General features: G+C 38.6%; 1 protein-coding gene across 1 annotated transcript in view; it reads right to left on the reverse strand.

Annotated features, from left to right (window-relative positions):
• Swt1 (Swt1 RNA endoribonuclease) overlaps nucleotides 1–20,748 on the reverse strand; it is a 259,608-nt gene that overhangs the window by 219,222 nt on the left and 19,638 nt on the right. The window contains exon 2 of the mRNA XM_090370461.1: nucleotides 11,161–11,319. Coding sequence (XP_090226587.1) covers nucleotides 11,161–11,319 — 159 coding nt within the window. The remainder of the gene's footprint in view (nucleotides 1–11,160; nucleotides 11,320–20,748) is intronic.

The raw sequence follows: 20,748 nt of genomic DNA on the forward strand, positions 1-20,748 counted from the left end.
GCAGACAATGAAACCTACTACACGACTGCAACAGAAGAACCTTTCACCAAACTTGAACTGGAAACAGCTGCCATGAGGATTAGAAACAAGAAGTCTCCTGGTTCTGATCTTTTGGAGCCAGAGATTGTCAAGAAAGCCGTCGAAACCATTCCAGAGGTGCTTCTTAATCTATACAACCACTGCCTCAAAGAAGGCCTGTTCCCCCAGGCCTGGAAAACTGCAAACTTGTGCCTCATTCCCAAAAGTCCCAACAAACAACTGGACCTTCCGGGGTCATACAGACCCATAGCACTGTTATCAGTCCTGAGCAAGCTCTTTGAGCACTTATTAAGAAACAGAATAGGGATCCACTACACTGCAGCCGGCTTGCAGTCACCCCGACAATATGGATTTAGGAAGGGATGCTCAACCTTGGATGTCCTGGAAAATATTACAAATGCTGCAACTACCTCAGATCAGAAATACTTTCTGGTCATAGCAATAGACTTTGCTGGGGCGTTTGACACTTTATGGTGGCCAAGCGTCCTGGCCCGACTCCGGAAAGCCAACCTACCATCAAATCTGTATCAAGTCATCAAATCCTACCTGTCGAATAGGTTCGTGACAGTCAGAGCACCATATTGTTCAGTAACAAGAGAAGTATTCAGAGGATGCCCACAGGGCTCAATCCTGGGCCCACTCCTATGGAACTTGGTTCTAGATGGCTTTTTGAACCTGGAACTCGGCGACGTCGTTCCCCTAGCCTATGCGGATGATGTGGTTCTGATGCTGCCTGGGGGATCTAGGGCGCAACTGGAGAACACCGCCAACAGAGCAATAGAAACTCTAGAGGACTGGGCTAACAACAATAACTTGAACATCTCATCCTCGAAGACAAGATCTATATTATTAAAAGGAGCCCTAGACACCAGACGACCCCCTCAAATCAAGATACAAGGTAACACAATCAAGCTTACCACCGAATTAAAGCACCTTGGAGTCGTACTAGACAAAAACCTGAGCTTTACACCACATATAGTGCACTTACGGAAGAAAATTAGAGGATACTCCGCACTTTTTGCGCGAATCACACGCAAGGAATGGGGTTTGAGGCGGAAAACCCTCAGCCTCTACTATAAAGCTATTTTCCTGCCAGCGATTACATATGCTTCTGGAATATGGTATCGCAAGGCTACCACTGCAGTGAACCGGAAAAAATTGGAGACTACACAGCGACACATACTCTTAACCATCTCGAGAGCATGTAACACTGTAAGTACCCACGCACTCCAGGCTCTAACGGGATCCCTCCCTCTGGACCTGGAGATTGTTAAGCATGGGCTACTCTATCAACTGACCAAAGGCAGAACGGCAACATGCCTCGACTACACCATAGATCTGTCAAATGATCCCAAAGTAGAAAGGAGCCGTCTCTCCGCTTACCTCCAACAAACTTGGCAGGCCCGCTGGGAGACCTCCAGCAAAGGTGCAATAACTAGAAAATTTCTACCCAACATACGGCTGGTATACCCGAATTATCCACCGTGGCTCTCACCAGGACTCTACACCACCTACCTGCTGACGGGACACGGGGCCATTAGAGACAAACTACAAGGATTTGGACTGAGTGATACACCGTTCTGCCTCTGTGGTGAACGTGAAACGTGGGAGCACCTAATGTACAGTTGCCCACTATATGAGGACCTCTATTGCAGGTTCATTACTAGAACACAGCTTAACCTCCGTAATCAAGAAGACCTCGCCATAACTGAAGTTGACACATACAAGGCATTCGCGCAGCTGGCCCAGGACCTCTTCACAAGGAGAAGGACGCTCCCACAGCCTCAACCACTGCAGTAAACAACCATGCCGTGCAGGCCAGCAGAATGTCTACACAACCACGGAAACCTTCCCAGATACTACCATGCAAGGGCTCAGAGAAATGATTGCAGCACATTGCTGCCACCTAGCCATATGGCGATCTGGGCTGGCAACCTTGACCAGCCTGCTTTCACTCCTATTCCTTGGCAGGGGGGGGAGATGGCTCGCTGTCTTCTCCTCCTCCTGCCATCCCCCTTTCCCTCTGGTGGGGCATGGGCATGCCCCACTGACTGTAGGGGCCATCTACCCTATCGGCCCCTTACTTCTCTTTCTTCCCCCCAGCCTTCAGTCTCCCTACCCTTCTCTTTGACTATTCACCGCGAAAGCCCCACGCATCCAAATTTAAATTAGCACCAAAATTATTGCCCGCCCCATTAGGCCTCTAGAACTTGTCATTTTAGCGTACAATCCCATGGTAATTTCGGGGAACAAACCCCACATACCAACTTAATAGCGATTTTGCAATTATACCACCGCGATTATCTATCTTTTTTTTTTTTTTTTTTCTATAGGACCCAGCCGCTGAAATCCCAGGAAATTAGGCGGCGGGACCTGCCAGAGTATAATAAATTTCAAGGTACACCTGGCCAGCCTCCTCGTTGGCATAGTACGGACAACGTCGGGTCTCATCAGGGGCTCGACGGCCAATAGGCCAGAAGAACAATGGGCACAACATACTACACAACACATGATCCACACACTTTTAAATCTCTGGTCTTGACAGAGTACTGTCCCTCGATACAGCGAACACTCGCGGAGATGGGAGAAATTCCTGGTGCCGTTTGACCCTCAACATACTTTGTACTTTGTACTTTGCAGTATGGTACCACCGAATGACTTTAGTGCATGCTCAACGTAAAATTCAGCAAATTCAATGACTTATGCTACTACAAATGACCCGCGCATGTAGAACGACATCAACTGCCACCCTACAGCTACTAACAGGCCGCCTCCCTTTGGACCTCCACGTCGCTTTTATCGGACTCTCTCATGCCATCAAGAAGAATAAGGAAGCTGAATTTCTCACTATTCAAACCCGTACCGATACCGACATCAAACAGGAACATAAACGTGTGTGGCTACAATTCGTAAACTTATGGCAAACCCGCTGGAATAACTCCACAACTGGTGCAACTACTAAACTTTTCCTTCCTGCGGTAACCTACATCAACAAGCAACATTCCACTTGGTTCTTCCCTAACGTCTATGCTTCCTTCCTATTAACTGGCCACGGGTCCTTCAAGAGACGCCTTCTAGAGTTCGGCCTAGTCGAGGATGCCCTCTGTACCTGCGGAGAACCTGAAGACTGGGATCACGTGATGCACTCATGCAATGTATACTTAGATCTAAGAAACCAACTACTCCTAGACCTCCACACTACATCACTTCGGCCAGAAACCAAGTTATTGGAATCTAATGATGCCTTCCGTGCACTGACCAGTTATGCCAACGAGGTCTTTCGTCGTCGCTGGCATCACCTGCAACGCCCGAACACTACTCCTGGATAACCTCCTCTAGACAGCAACTGACACCCAGCACCGGAAACTTCCAGACATGAAACTGCAAATGGCGGACAGCCCTGTCGACGCCACTCCGTGATTCTCCATTGTGACGATCCTGGACTCTTTAATTTGAACTTTACCCATTGTCTTCTTCCTACCCACAGTCTTTCTCCAGGACTCCCACAACTGCACCTAGCACTCTTCCTGCTCCGTTTCGCCTGGGAGGATGCCTACGCTCTGTCATCCTCGCTATCTTGTCTGGGCGCCTCCGTAGCCAGGTGGGAAGGAGCAGCAGTGCGTAGCACACGCTTCTTGATTAGACCGGGGTTCGAGCCCGTCACCACCAAATACAGATGATGCGGAAAGGTCAGGGAATGACCACCGCATATCCCGGAGCAATATAGCCTAAGCTGCTAATGCTCCTAAAAAAAAAAAAAAAAAAACAAAACCAAACTATCTTGTCTGTGTTACACTTTCCTGTCTCTTCTCTGCTCTTTCCTTGGCCCTCCCCACTCTCGCTCCTGCAAGAGTGTGGACGGCCTGTCAGATGTCTTTTACTCCCTGGTCCGGCTCCTCGTGCCAGTGGACGGATGCTGGGAGGCTCCTTCCTGGTGATCGCGCCTCCCAGTAACGAAGAGGCCAGTCAAACAACACAAACAACACACTACTCACACATAACCCACACTGACTGGCTTTGCTATGTTAACAGAGTATTTAACGCGGATTTGTGGGAAACTACGGGAACCGCATAACAAAAAACACTATGTCCACTATGTGGTTGGGGGTCTCCATGTGAGTGGTGGTAGGAGTCACAAGGTTCCAGAAAATTCTGGTTTCTTGTGTGCTGACATGGTAACAGTCACTGTTTATCAGTACATAGACGGAATAATTCAGTTCGGGTCCAAAGGTCATTGGACAAAAGGGTGGTACAGTTAAGTGAACAAGCAGCAGAAGAGAGTGCAGACATACGGCAGCAAGAAGTCCAGTTAGGTGACTAGACACAAGTGCACATGAAAATATACCAGGGGACACATACAGGAAAATAAGATAATAAATAAGTAAGATAAAAAGATAACATAAGGTATATGTAAAAACAAATTTACACTTCTGCTGTGGCTCCAAAGATGTAGACCTCATTAATGTGGTGCTACTGTTATACCCACTTCCATATGGGTACTCTATCTCCCTTTTCAGAAATTGTAGAAAATAATATTACATTTCCATGTGTCAACACTCAGGCACTATCTGAAGGTCTCATGACTCTAAGTACCTCCTATCAACATCTTATCATACTACTGCACCGACAGTTTAATACAGTGTAATTTACCAAAGAGCACTGGACAACTCGCACACATTTTTTTTTTTTTTTTTTTTCTAAATACATAATTGGTGCCTGGTCCCCAATTAAGTAACAGGGAAGGAGGAGGAGGAAAGAGGAATGAATGAAGCAATGGCATGGATTCTGTGTATGGCAGGGCACAAAGTGGTACAATTGAGGGGAGTATAATTTTAACTATTTAGAATTATGTTATGGGGGATGGCTAAGAAGGAGTGGGGGCCAAGACAAATTTATTGATGTAGTTTGTGTCTAGTTTAATTAAGGGGGAAAAGTTATGCGATTGGTAACCCTGCTACATGAATAACATGGGGGGGAAGGGGCAGGAAGCGGAAGTAAGTATTCTAGCCAATAGAATGTAAAGTAAGTTAACGGAAGCAGGAAAGTAATTGTTTTGAATAAAGCAAGGGCCCTGATTCTGAAAATATCGGTCCCATGGCCCTAGGAGTGATAGAAAAGAAGTTATGGCAAGAATAGTGTGTCATAGTGGCCACTTATGGCAGGGCACCAGATAGCACAGTTGAGGGAGAATAACTTTTAATCTACTCCTAATTATGGGATGGAGGATGGCTTAAAAGAAGCGGGGGCAAGACAATTCTATTGATGCAGTTTGTTTGTGTCTGGTGTAATTAGCTGTTGTAACTGATTACCCTGTCGTAGAAAAATGGGCAAGTGAGAGAAAAGAGAAAGCACCTTCTGGCCCATAGAATTTTAAGGAGGAATAATAGGGTGGTAGAGGTGTCAGGAGAAAGGGGGGAAGCATCCTGAACCAGGGGATACCTGGTCCAGGGCACTCAAAAAACAGGAAAAAAGTAAGGGCCAGAATAAAAAGTTTGAAGGTACAGAATGGCAGGGCATCATTTCTGGTACATTATTGTTAATTTCATGAGGATGAAATTATTAAATGCCATCTTGCTGGTCAAAACCAGTCAGACATTAATTAGATGTTAATTAGACAGAAATTGGCTGTATCGGGGGACGAAACATATCCTATCTGCCTGACATAATAGGCCAAGGGAAGGCATCAAACAAAAACATTTCCATTAGGATAACAATTTAAAAATTGCAGGAAACTATAGTACAGCGGAGGGGAAGGATTCCTGTATGGTACAATACATTGTGCATGTGTATGTTACGTAGATTCAACACATCAAAATACACATACAGAATACTATTTGCAACATAAGTAACTTCATATATGCACATCACGTGACACTACGAAAAATGAGTAAAAACACAGAAAATCCATGGTCATAATTAATAAAACTGGTGTGTAGAGGTTGTGATAAGTAAATTTAAGGGCTGTGTGTAGTTAAAATTCAAAAAAAGCAGTCCTGAATTTAAAGAAATCGCTGTCAAAAAACTTAAACCAAGATTGGTTCCAAGATAGCAGCACCATTGTTTGCAATCAAGAGAACTGACATTGCGATAAGTTCAACAGAGAAAAATAACATAATTGAACAATAATAATTACCAGCAGTGATAATAAAAACATCGAAGAGCAAGGCACCGCTAATTATTAATGCAAACAAGCATATAATTACAGCAAATCAGAGCGAGCAATTACCCTATATGATTGCTATGGCAACAGCAACATTGTAGCCATAGCGTTATATATATACAAATATTAAAACTCTGATATCTTGAAGAATACTATTTCAAAATTGACAAAAGGTCACCTGATGACACTTTTCAGCTTCCCAAAACCATCGCCGATGCCCAAAACCATTATAATCCAATACTTTACACTCAAAACACACAACCACCCAAGGCAGTAATCCCCACTCAGTATAAAGTACAGGGATATTATTATATTCAGAGATATTCATGTGTTGTTGTGACGGACCCCAGGGTTTCCCTTATTAGCCACTATTGTACTTCTTGTGTTGAAGCTTATGCCAAAACCAGCCATTTGTATGTAGTGTGTTAGGAGTGTAAATGTTATGTGTTCTGTTATTTTGTTGGCCAGTACCTGACTCTTAGCATATGGGAAGTGACAACACCTGGTCACCACGTCCCACACCTGTCACACTGAGGCGGCCAGGATCTACTATCTCATGCTGCTCTTTCCCAGAATAAAGTCCCAAGAAAGAGTGATTTAAAGAAAAAATGAAGTTAGGAGTAAAAAAGGAAGAGTATGGAAACTTAGAATGGAAATAGATAGATAGGAGTATCAGATGAAGGGATCCACCCTATAAAAAGAAGAGAGGAGAAGCAGCAAATAAGAATATAGAATAAAGAATAAATAGGAAAGTGCTTCCTGCTCTTCAAACACAAATCTTTGATACAATCCTAAATCTTCAGGATCAGGGAAGAGTTCCTCAATGTAGATTACATCGAGCAGAACAATTCATTTTCCATAAGTGAAGCAACACAATCATTATATACATCAGCAGATATTTACATATTGAATAATCTTATAGCACTAAGCTCATATTTACACAGTATATGCACAGCATGCAAGCTCAGTATTTCTTCAGTATTCTATCTCATCAAAACATTCCAAATGTCTTCGAGAATGTGAGAGTTCATTTAGGAAAGGGGATCACTCAAGTAACTGGGTGAGAACAGGTACACATAAGACATATATACATGAAAGTAGTATTTCTCCCAACATCTTCCAGGATGAAAGTTCGTGAAAGAAAGTTTATGAAAGGAATATACATTCTAACAACTTCATGAAAGTTCTTGAAAGATAAAAATGTCCAGCAGCTCACAAGAACAATTCCAAGTTTAACACATTATTCTTCTTAAAATAGAATCTACAGTCGATTGTAGCACTGGTTTCCATAAATTATCTCCAACATCTTCCAAAGTAAACAAAAGTTCACTGAAGACAAAAAAAAGTATGGCTCTAATCCTGTAAATACTCCACAGATAAAAACGTAGGCCTGAAGAAGGGGGCGTTATCTTGAGAGAACACTATAACCAACTGAGTGTTAACTACCACGTCCACAGTCTTCCAAAAAGTGAAAAGTTCATTGTGAATAGGAGTACACTCATCTTAAATCACTTAGAAACAGTTTTAAAAAGTTAAAACCTTAACTTGCTACATAATTGCATTTTTGTGCCGATTATTACATATGCTGCTGGTGCCTGGGGGTACAAAGCAGAGCATAGCTTAATTAAAAAAATTAATATCAGCTCAGAGGCAAGCTCTTCTAGCAACAACCCGAGCCTGCCAGACTGTTTCAAGGTACTTTCAGGTAAAGAACCTGCAGATTTAATCATAATATGGAAATATCTTGAATATGATCATGCTATGGTCAGGAATTATCCTATAGAAATAATGGGAATTCAGTCATTCCCTATTGAAGGGAAAGAATATGGCAAAAAAGATTTAAAAACAGAAAGAAAAAGAATTGGTAAGGAATTAGAGATTAAATGGCAGGAAGGAACGATGGAACAGTTCCAAGCAAGGGAAGGGTTACCTATGGATTTTTGCCTTGTATAACTATCATGAAACAATGCAAAGAATGGCCAGATATGGGTTTGCACAAGACCATGGTAGTAACTGGTCATGGGCTAAGAGCTAGATTAAGTGAACTGGGATTAGTACCTTCTGGTTTATGTCTCTGTGGGGAATTGGAAACTTCAGAACACATACTGTGGCACCGTAGATATTATCAGATAGCCCGTAGGAAAATGTACGAATAATTAGAAGTGCAGTTTCTGCAGCCATGCGAAGTATTTGCAAGCATTCATTCCTATAAAATTTTTAAGATCTTTGTGAAAAAAGGCTTTTTTATATTAAAAATTATGGGGGATCAGGAAATTAATATAAATATGTGAATATCTTATGATTTTTGGTACAACATGTGGTTTATACAGCATGTATTTCTTATGAAAAATTGTAATGTATAAGTGTGTGTAAAAGTACACTGTCTTCTTATGGAAATATTGTATGGAATTTAAACAATATGGTTTTAATTAATTTTTCTTGAATTTTAAGTTTTAGATTTATAAATATATATATATTCTTTTAAGAGATTGTAATATGTAATATGTAAATATGATTATAAATATGCAAATATCATGATTGTTGTATATATGTAAATAAGCTGTATACAGAGCATCTCAAAAAAATGTATACACACTTTTACAGCCCACATTTATTATTTTTATTATAATATTTTAATTATAATAAAAAATATTATTATTATTATAATATTTTCCTTTTTTAGCTGTAACCAATTAAAAATTATGGCTGAAACGAAACTAAACTTTGAAGAAAGGAAATTCATCCTAAAGTGCTACTGGAAGTGCGAGAACGTAGTGGAAGTGCAAAGATGGAACAGTTCGAGAAGTGCAAAGATGTTTCAGAAGAGAGAAGAGAGTTTGAAAGAGATCTACCAATGCGGCTCACCATCGCTCACATTAGAGATAAGTTTAAAGCAGAAGGAACTGTTCAAGACTTCCACAAGGCCAAAAAGAGAAGAAACGGTAATGGAAACATACCAAAGTTCTCCTCTGTTCGGCAAGCGGCTCGTGAGATAGGCATTTCAAAAGATAGCGTTCATCGCATTTTGAAGCGCAGACAATGGAAAAGTTATATTCCAACATTGGCCCATGCCCTCAATGAAGACGATCCGGACTGAAGAGTTGGATTCTGTGAGTGGTATCTATCAAAATGTGAAAGGACCTCACAGTTTCCAAACAAGATTCTACATTTAAGTTAAACAGCTCAATTAAATGCCACAATTGCAGCTACTGGGCAACTGAGAACCCGTATATTATGGAGACATGCAATGTGAACTTACCAGGGGTTACATTGTGGTGTGGATTTTCAGCGTTGGGCCTAATTGGACCATTCTTTTTTGACAACACTGTAACTGGTACCATTTATTTGAGCCTGCTGCAGGATTCCATCATGACACGCATTCGCGAGATGTTTGTGGATGAAGACTTATTTCCAGCAGGATGGAGCCCCTCCCCACTACCATCGTGATATAAGGGCCTTTCTTGATGAAAATTTGACGAACAGATGGATTGGGCGAAGAGGTAGCACTGAATATCCCCCTCGTTCACCAGACCTCACACCATTGGACTTTTTCTTATGGGGACACCTAAAAGATAATGTTTATCATGCAAAACCAGCAACAATCAACGAAATGAAAGCAGCCATTGAAAGAGAATGCACCCATATACCAGATGAACTGTTTCATGATGTTTGCAACTCTGTAGAACTATGTTGTCATCAGTGTCTGCACCAGAATGGCTACCAGTTTGAACACTTGCGATAGCTCAAAATAATTACACATCTGTCCTCTTTAATTTGAATTATAAATCTTGGATGTATCTGAATTGAAACTGTATTAATAAATATTCAAAGTGTGTATACATTTTTTTGAGATGCATGGTTTTAATTTATTTTGAAGATTTAAATTTTAGGTGCATAGGTTTACAATAGAATGTATTCTTTTAGGAGATTGTGAATAAGTATATATGATTGTTTTATTATACAGTACACACGATGCTTTATGGAATTTATATATTTGTTTAAGAGTTATTTATTTATTATTATTTTTTTTTAAGATGAAATTTTTAACATGATAACCTTACTTGAATGTTGTAAATATGGCTTATTGGGCCATGTGAATGGTTTTTTTTTTTTTTTTTTGTTTTGATTTTGTGTATATTTATAAACAAGGACTGTAACATGGATGAGCCAAAGGCTCAGATAGCATTATACTACAAGAGGTAGAGAAATAAATTGAAATATCACTTTCTGCACTCTTAAAGTGTCTTACCCAACGTCTAACCATACTCACATCTACAGTATTGTTACTATAAACATTTTTGAGAGGCGTATGGATTTTGATAGGCATCACTTCTTCCTTGGTAATAAATTCAATCACTACTCTTTGCTTAATATATATATCTGTAACATCCACCATTCTGAACTTTCTATGTGCTCCACTCACGAGACAGATTACAGCACCACTCAGTATGGTGAAACTAGAGACCTCAAGTGACAAGTGACTACTCAGTGACAAGCAAAATGAGCTATGGCACCACATTTGAAAGCAATAAATTAGGAGCAATTACTTTCGTACCAGTCCTCGTACTATACAAGACAAACTGAGAAATCAGTGTGTTTGTGCATGCTTTTCTATATTTATACAAATAATAAAAAAATGTGGATGTGTACAATTTCACTTAACAGTTTTACAAACTTCAAAATGGGTTTATATTTTGTCTATAATGGTTTTTTTCAATAGAATTAATAAGTTTTGTTTCATTCTAAATGTGTAAAATGATACATTTTAAATATTCAAAAATTTCATTAAAAAAAATTACATTTAAAAGTAATGCAACCCATTAGTAAATGGTTTTGCTAAAAAAAAAGTTCAAAGACCATTATTTTGTCTATAATGGTTTTTTTGCTACAATTAGGGGGTGAAAGCACTGCTGGGTTAAACATATATTACATGAAAAACACTAAAGGCTTAAAAAAATTACTTTTTGGGGTGGAACAGGGCATTTCCAGCTTGAAGTTTTTGACTTCTTATTATAATAAAACACTCTCTCTGGATAGTTTTTTGATATGTGCACCTGCCATCCATAAGGTAGGCTTGGTTTCTTAACACGTTTAAATTCTTCCTTCTTTAACAAATCCATCTGAAAATAATATATTTATATTACTTATGCATACCTTTTAAAAATTTTTATATTTAATGAATGAACTCACTATTTATTTTCAAAAGAATATCATTAAGTCCACAAAATATTTTAGAAGAGTTAAGGCAAATTTATAATAATAAATTACAAGAGATTAAATTATATTATAAAGTTAAGGAAATTCTTTCAAAAGTGAATGATTTAAGTATGAAAAACTATTACCTATAAGAATTACCCAAAAGAATGAGTCTGCCAGAAATTTATAATTACTTAAAGAATCCATATCATTCTCACTACACAGACCTACAAAGTTTAGGAAGAAATCTGAAACTAATATTTCAGAATATATTTCTCTGACACTTCAATATCAGCCAAAATTAATACAGGAAATGTCCAAAATTCTTTGCTAGATAAGTTTTACTGATGAGCATTAATAAAGGAGACAAAACAATATGTCATCCGATAACAATGTGCAATCAATAATTTGATATTCAGAAAATGATCTTCAGGTTAAACCATTCAATCTAGCAGATCTATGTAATTCATTCACTTACTTCTGGTGTCCACATAAATAATCTTTGCTTTTTTTTTTTGCATTCTTTTCCAGGGATATCTTGTAATCTTGACTAATTTCCTCTGTAATTTAAATGCAGACTATTTGCTATCTGCTTGGACTATTTGCTTAAACTAGAGTAGGCTTCTGTATCACTCACCTGATTATTTATATGCACCATATGTATTTTCCTTCCTGTCACAAATCTTATGTCATCTGATATCCATTTAGATATAAGCCTTGATTACTTCCCCAAATGCTTCCCATTTAGAATTTGCTATTGGTCCAACTGTATAGAATTCAAGAACTGTCTGAGACCACCATAATCACCTGAACAAAACCAAAAGCCCTTCCTATTACCCTTGAGAGTAATTATGTCTAAGTAAATCCCACATCAATACACCATGATCACTGCCACCTAGTGGTTAATTTATTTGCTGCTAATAAGATCACGAGTATTTCTTTCTCTCATTGCTTTCTCTCTCTTAGCAAGGTGTTGTAGAAAACAGTCATTGAATAAATTCATAAAAGTCTTACTACTGTGCAAGTGACCAACTGTATAGAATTCGAGAACTGTCTGAGACCACCATAATCACTTGAACAAAACCAAAAGCCTTTCCCATTACCTTTGAGAGTAATTATGTCTTTAAGTAAATCCCACATCAATACACCATGATCGCTGCCACCTAGTGGTTAATTTATTTGCTGATAATAAGATCACGAGTATTTCTTTCTCTCATTGCCTCTCTTAACAAGGTGCTGTAGAAAACAGTCATTGAATAAATTCACAAAAGTCTTACTACTGTGCAAGTGACCAAACCAAAAAGTTCTGGCAACTATCTGGAAGGTTAAAATCCCCCATTATAAGACCTGATTTACTAGCTCATTCCATTTGTCTGTATAGCTCTTAACTTTAATCGTCACAGTCATTTGGCATATAATGCATTTCTACTTTCGTTTTTGTTTTTCAAGGTCTTATGTTGCAACAAACTGGCTTAATGTTGCAATGGCTTAAACTACATATCTCCCTTATTTGTCTGAGGTTGCATTATTAAACTACAATGTATCAGCTATTGAATATTAGTTTTTATGTTGGAGCTTCTTTAAATCTATCTTTGAACCAATAATGTAAACTACCCTAATGGCTGAAACCTTAAACTATATCCATTTTACAGCATAATACTGTTAGACAATTTATTTCAGTTATAATTGTTAATTAAAAATAATTTAAGTGGCTAAAGTAGCATTTACAAAATTTGCAAATTCTATGGATCACTGCATTTGATTTGTGTTTTGGGGACACTTTAGTTCTTCCAGGATATGGATACTTTTGGTTTTCAAGGTCTGGGCTTATGCTCATATCAGAGATGACTCCATTAAACATTAGTCAACTTAAATTGCTAATATCATTTTAATATAAATACCATCGGTCACCAAAATGGTAAATCTGCTATTTATTTAAACCACAAGGCAACAACATCATGCCAGATTATAAAGCTTAGTAGTCTTCCATCAGATGAGAGGTGGCCACTATTAGCAAAACTTAAATTAAATTAATAATATTGTTAAATTAAATTATAAGTATTAGTAGAGGCATATGATACAAGAAAGTGAGCTTATAAAGAATCAGCCAAAAAAATAATAAATAAATAAAAAGAGCACCTGTCCGACCACTTCAATAAGTTGTCTAGTTCTTCTTTGAATTTATTTAAGCTAATCACTTCCACAACAACAGATGGGTGTTTGTTCCAACAATCAACCACCCATGGCTAAAGGCACACCTATCCTACGACCATCTTTCCTCAATCTGAATTTATGCCCCCTCATGTGTAGTCTGAGCAAGGGAATGGCATCAGCATTCAGCTTACTCAATTGATTCGAAGCCTGAAACAACTCAATCAGATCCCGTTGCAGGTGCTTAGTCTCTAGATGCTATAACTTGCAGAACTGAAGCTTTTCTTGGTAAGACAACCCCATTTGTTCCCTTCATCAACCTTGTCCTTTTCAGCACCAGTTCCAGCAGATCAACATCCTTCCTAAAATCAGGCCTCCAGACCTGTAAGCAGTACTCAAGATGTGGTCTAACCACTGCCTTGTACAATGGGATAGTTACCTCCTTATTCCAGCTAGGAAAGTTCCTGTATATCATTGATAAAAAAAAACCCCATGAGCTTTCCTGGCAGCCTGTTTGCATTGCTCAGAGAATTTCATATCTGACTGCACAATTACCCCTGGGTCTTTTTCATTTTCCACTACCCTGAGTGTAGCACCACACAGTACGTTAATCTGGAATTACTGCTACTCACATTGCAGTACCTTGCATTTGTCAATGTTAAACTTAAACTGCCATTTCTCAACCCTTTGCATAATTTTTCTAAATCTTGTTGCAGTAGCATAATACTACTAATACTCCTAGCGATAAATTATCGAATATTATCATATAGAGATAGGGAGGTCATACTCACTGCATAAGGCAATTGTAAGATTGCATTTGGAATACTGTATCCAAAGACAGGCAACTCATATGTTGAGATTGGCAAAAGGGCCGACCTTACAAGGAAAGACCGATTTCGTGGGCTACAGACAAAAAGGCAACTAAGAGGGGACCAGACTTAGGTTTACTATAAATTCAACATACATACAGGTCTGGAGGCCTAATTTATTATAAATTCAAATTATAGGGGAAGAGGTTTAGACTAGAATATAGAAAGTTTTCTATTAGCCAGCAGGTCATTGATTACTGGAATCAGCTGCCTTCATAAGTAGTTGAGGCTGAGAGTTTGAAGAAACTTAAAAGGTCAACTGAATAGTTACCTACAACAAGAAAGAAGCCCATAATTTTTTTTTTTCTTCTTTTTCTGGCTAGTGCATCAAAAGCCTGTCTTCCTTGCATTATTTGGCACTAGTTGACAGCAATCAAATTATTATACTACTTAATGATGTAGCCGAGTGCAGTAGCACATGCTCTTTGAATGGACTGGGGTTCATTCAAGCCTGTGACTACTAAATACGATTAACATCTGTATTGATTTATTGTAAACTCCACTAACCTGGTGGTTGTGCCGGAGTATATAAACAATAACATTTTTTTTTTTAATACTTTGATTATTGTCATCAACCACCCTACCAACCTTTGTATCAACCTGCAAACTTCAGACATTAAGACTGATATACCCTGATCAATATCATTAATAAATATAGAAAACAACAACAATGAGCCCAGCATAGAACCATGAGGGACTTCACTAATAGCATTAGTCAATAATGGCGCAGTGCTAATTAATAACCCACTCAACTATCCCTTTATCCATGGCAGTAACTTGCTCTCAATCCCATGCTGCTCCAATTTATACAGCAGTCTTTTATGTGCAACAGTATCAAAAGCTTTCCTGAATTCCAAGTACAGTCAGTTGTGCTATAACATGGTACATGTGTTCCTAAAAATCTCTGCATTATGGTATTTCACGTATTAAAAACAACAGGGCTTATGGGAAAAATAGGGATAAGAGTAGAGCACTCAAAAGAAAATTTGAAAGAAAGAAAATGGCCTTAAACACTATAAAGAATTAGAAACCCAATAAAATTTCTAACACAGGTTTAAACATCTTAAATTCTCTAATAAATAAATATTAGAGTAAGTATAGCACTGTAATATATACATACTAATTGATATTTCTGTTCACTGACCTTTTTTTTTTTTTTTTGGATTGTAAAATTTAAAACAGTAAAAAAAAAGATAAGCAATCAATAACGACGAACATGGCACGCACAAATTGCACAAGTGAGATACAGAGTAACAAGTTTATGAAGCTTAAAAAATAGGAATGAAGAGAAGATTCTGAAAATTTATTTAATTTTTTTTATGTGATTAAAGATTTCATTGAAGGGGAAATGCATTTCACCATAATAACGTAAAAAACCACAGAATTCCAGCTATCGGTATTATCACAAATGCAATAAGATCGAGTTTACTACCCGTTAATAATAGAATTGCCCTAATAGAAAAGCCCAATAAAACAGGAACTGCAAATTGTTTTTATTATTTTATTGTAGTGACCTCCAGAAATGTGCTCCTCTGCTCACGCTATCATGCCTTGCAAAATTTCTGTTCAAAGAGAAAAATGTGAGCTCCCGAAAACATAAGTCGGCCTACAATATCACCAATTATCTCGTTAATACAGCAAATGACAACAGTGTATCTCTGACCAACACAACTACAAAAAATAATTCAGCTTGGTGCCAAATTCTGCATTCACCTGGTGTTACTCACAGACAAAATCGTGCATCAGCCAACACGAAAATCATGTTATACTCACATTGTTCCCTAATATATCAGTCACTTTGCCAAAATGTGCGTTATAGCAGAATTGACTGTATATGATATCAAAATTATTTTTTGCATTTAGTTCCTTTATTACTGAATCAAAATAACTAATGAGATGTGTCAGACAAGATCACCCCTTAAGTCCATGCTGTGACTGAAGTATAATTGCCTTCCTGTATTACATCTTTATCCAGTGACTCATTATTTTACCCGTAACAGAGGTTAAACTAACAGGTCTGAAATTACTTATGTCACCTTTTGATCTCCCTTCATGAAATGTGGATGCATTTACACTGTTCCAGTCCATAGGGAATCTCCTGAATCCCAAGATGCTCCCATAATTATGGCTAAGGTTGTTTTCTTACCTCCTTTGCTACCTACCTTAATTTGAGAGATTGAAGAACATGGTAGATGCCCTCGACCGATTTAAATTGAGGGGTCCATCAAGCTCTCAGCTGCCCACATCAAAGCCAGAGCTTGCAAATGAATATCAGACAAAACAGTGGCAATACCCAAGTCAGAATGCGCTGGTCCCACAGGAACTAGTTGTTGTCAGTGGCTCTATTGTAGGGGAAACGGGGAATATTTTGTACAAAAAGGATAGGTGGAACGGCCAGGGTATGTCTGCCCGGATCAAAAGTTGATGATGTTGTAGAGCAGATATCATTTTTTAAGGGCAAAAAGGTGATATTGTTGTACACATTGGCATCAATGATATTAAGAATAGGAGAACAGTGGATTTACTTAACAAGTACAGTTCAATGTTGAAAAAGAGCCATGAGTTAGGGTTAAATTTGAAATTGTCTGCAATTTTGTCCAGACACGATAGGAGGGAGTATATGATGAGAGCCTTGTCAATCGGTTCGGTCCTGGAGAGATTGTGCAAGGCTCACTGGGTAGAATTTTTCTCAGCCTGGTCTGTGCTTGTTAATAGGAGAGACTGCTTCTACAGGGATGGGATACACTTAATAGAAAGGTTGCAAGAATATTTGCTGATGCTATCGAGGCAGTGTTAGGTGGTTCGAAAAACTTGTAGCTTGAGGGAATACACGGGACTAATAGATTAACAGTAGCCGCTGGAAGAGGTGAAAGTGATCCTGGCACTGCTTCTATTCGAATGAGCAGCAGCCTGGAAAACCAAGTGTGGGGAATTTCAGAGACTGCAGGGAGTCATCACGGAACAAGAAAATACATGGGCTGTGTTAGGGTAGTAAGAATAAGAACAGGTGCATGTATACTTGAGTGTACACCAATGCTAGGAGTTTAATAAATAAATTTGATGAATTTGAGGTGTTGGTCAAAACATCAAAGGTAGATATTGTTGGGATATCAGAGACGTGATGTCACACAGAGATAAGGAATGCAGAATCGGAATTTAGGGAGTACAATGTGTACAGAAAGGATAGACAGGATAGGAAGGGATGAGGCGTTATGCTATTACTTAGGAAACACAAAATCTAAGGAAGTGCATCCACAGTTGATATGGGTGGACAGTGCAGTGTTGAGTCAGACTGGTGTGACATAAGCACTGGAAAAGAAAAATTGAGAGTAGTAGTGTGCTATAGGACTAATGATGCTGACTCTATTTCTCTGTACAGTTGTTCATTAAACAACTGTACAGAGAAATAGAGTGGCTAGTAAATCAGATTGTCTTATAATGGGGGGTTTTAATTTCCCAGATATTGACTGGAACTAGTGGTTTGGTCACTCGCACATTAGCAAGGATTTTGTGATTTATTGGATGATTGTTTTCTACAACAGCATGTTGGGAGGCAACCAGTGGGAGTAATACTCTTGATCTGATTATCAGTAGTGATTCTTCATGCATTAAGGATCTACAGATAAAGGAACCACTAGGAGGCAGTGATCACAGTGTGCTGAAGTGGGATTTACTCAAAGGTAACTACCATCAGGGGTAAAGGGAATTGTTTCTGCTTTCATAAAGGTGACTATGGAGGTCTGAGACAGTTTTAAAATTCTATACAGTGGGACCAACTGATGATGTTACCAACATCAAATCCTAAATGGGAAGCATTCAAATAATTAAGCTTGGAAGCTACTAAGCTTTTTAAACCAACTAATAAATATTGTTCAAGGTTTAGGCCTAAATGGACGCCAGATGAACTAATGAGACATGTGGCAGAGAAGAAGAATGTATGGGATGCATATAAAGTATCAGGCAATACAGAAGTCTATAGCAGGTATAAACTAGTCTGTAATCAAGTCACAAAGGAGGTTAGGAGGGCGAAGGCAGATTACGTGAAATCTTTGGCAAAGGATGCAAAGAAAAACAGCAGAGTTCTTTACTTATGTAACCTCTAGGAGGAAGGGGATGAATCAGATTGGTCCACTTGATATCGATGGTTCAACTGTTGATGATCCTGCTCAGATAGCTAACAAACAATGAGTATTTTGCAACTACGTTTACATATGAGGAGTTATTCAGGGAGGGGAATGCCAGAAGTGTATTTAACTCTAGCAGTGAGATAAAATGCTTTTGTAATAACTGAGAGCAAAGTGGAGGAGAAATTGTTGAAGATAAAAATAAGAAAGGCACCTGGGTGGGTGAGATCTATCCAGTTATATTAAAGGAGGCAGCAAAGGGAATTCACAAACCCTTAGCCATAATTATGAGAGCTTCCTTGGATTCAGGGAAGGTACCCATGGACTGGAGATGTGCAAATGTGACCCCAATTCACAAAGGAGGATCAAAGGGTGACAAGTAATTATAGACCTGTTAGTTTAACTTATGTTCTGGGGAATTTAATTGAGTCACTGACTAAAGAAGCACTGCAGGATCATCTAAACAAGACTTTAGTTATAGTTCGGATTCAGCATGGGTTTGTTAAGGTGAAGTCTTGTCTGACCAATTTGATTGGATACTATGATGTGGTCACAAACAAACTGGATGCAAAAAATAATTTTGATATCATATACTTGGATCTTAGGAAAACTTTTGATAATGTTGCACATGGAAGACTACTGCACAAATTGGAGCAGTATGGCATTAAGGGCAAATTGCTGCTAACAATAAAGGGATGGTTGAGTGGGAGAAGACAGAGAGTGGTAATCAATGGACATTGCTCTTCGTGGACTAATGTTATTAGTGGTTCAGTATTGAGACCATGATGTTTTCTGTATTTATTAGTTGTACCTGGCGTAACATAAGTCATCTTTCTGATTATGACGTAAATAGTTTAATCTAGATCCTTCAGTATTCACCATTCTTGTTTAGTGGGATATAATTCTATAGCTGTCACCTGCAGGATTCATGCACATGTCTCTATTTGCAGGTGGTTGCCCGTCTTCTCCAACAAATTAACAAATATTGCAGCAACCTCTGTTTTGGATATAGGTGCATTATATCGTCTGTTATCTAAGCCCAGTTCTTCTATAAATACCATGTGCACATTCATTGCTGGATTGGCCTGGGTTATTTGATGCATTTCTTTATATGACTCGGCAAATGGGTTAACTTGTCGCAGCATCTTGTCCAATTGTTGTATTATTTTGGCCACACACCCTTGGTTTGATTGTTTTTCAAGCCGTTTTGTCACTGCTTCAGCAGAATCAAAAATATAAAGTTGTCCATATCTTGGCTTATTTGCCTCATTCAGGTATAGTGGTGAGACCAAATGGTAAATCTGGTCGTGTATTCTAAAACATAAAGGACCATTTCCAAGTGGTGATTTAATCTCCGTGCCCATTGATGCGAACGCCACTACTGAGTTGTACTCTCGTATGTTCTCTGCAGTTATTTGCTTCACATGTATCCCCTGCAAGCAGCTCACGTAATAGAGTAGGTGTCTCAGACAGTGAGTCAAGCGAAACCTTTCCATCATGAAGTATTTAGTGTATTTATTCAATGTGTTTAACTCATGTCCCCAATATCTTGCTTTGCAATACTCACAGTTGTAACACATATTTCCAATGTCATGCTCATCCACATTAATTACAGTTTGTTGATTATTCGCATCCAGTACTTCTATTCGATTAGTCCTACAGTGTTTCACCCATCTTCTCATTTCCATTCTTGCTTCTCTTTCTTCAATGTTTTCTGTCTGTCTTCGTAGTAGTAGAGTCTTGTTTCAGTCTCTTACATCTCTCCTCTAATGTTTCATTATCATTTATTTTCTCAAAGTTCTTACACCGTTCAGCTATTTTTACACTTCTTAAAACTTAGACAGTTAAAATAAACATACATCAATAGCTTTCAGGCATAGGTTGCCTTTCTTCAGTCAAAAAACGTTAGTACAAAAATTAATAAACAATACCCGGTATGGTGGTCATGCGAGGTGAACAGCACGAACGGGTGCTGGCAACAAATCACAGTTGGAAAACTTGGGCAGCATACCTAAGCGTTTTATATATATATATTAATTTGCCTCATTCGGGTATAGTGGTGAGACCAAATGGTAAATCTGGCCGAGTATTCTAAAACATAAAGGACCATTTCCAAGTGGTGTTTAATCTCCGTGCCCATTGATGTGAACGCACTGGGATTGATATGGATGCTGGGATCGCAGAACAGTAAGGACGGTGGATTTTTGGC

The sequence above is a fragment of the Mastigoproctus giganteus genome, chromosome 3, assembly GCF_048544385.1.
Source record: "Mastigoproctus giganteus isolate SK-2022 chromosome 3, ASM4854438v1, whole genome shotgun sequence".
NCBI classification, from domain to species: domain Eukaryota; kingdom Metazoa; phylum Arthropoda; class Arachnida; order Uropygi; family Thelyphonidae; genus Mastigoproctus; species Mastigoproctus giganteus.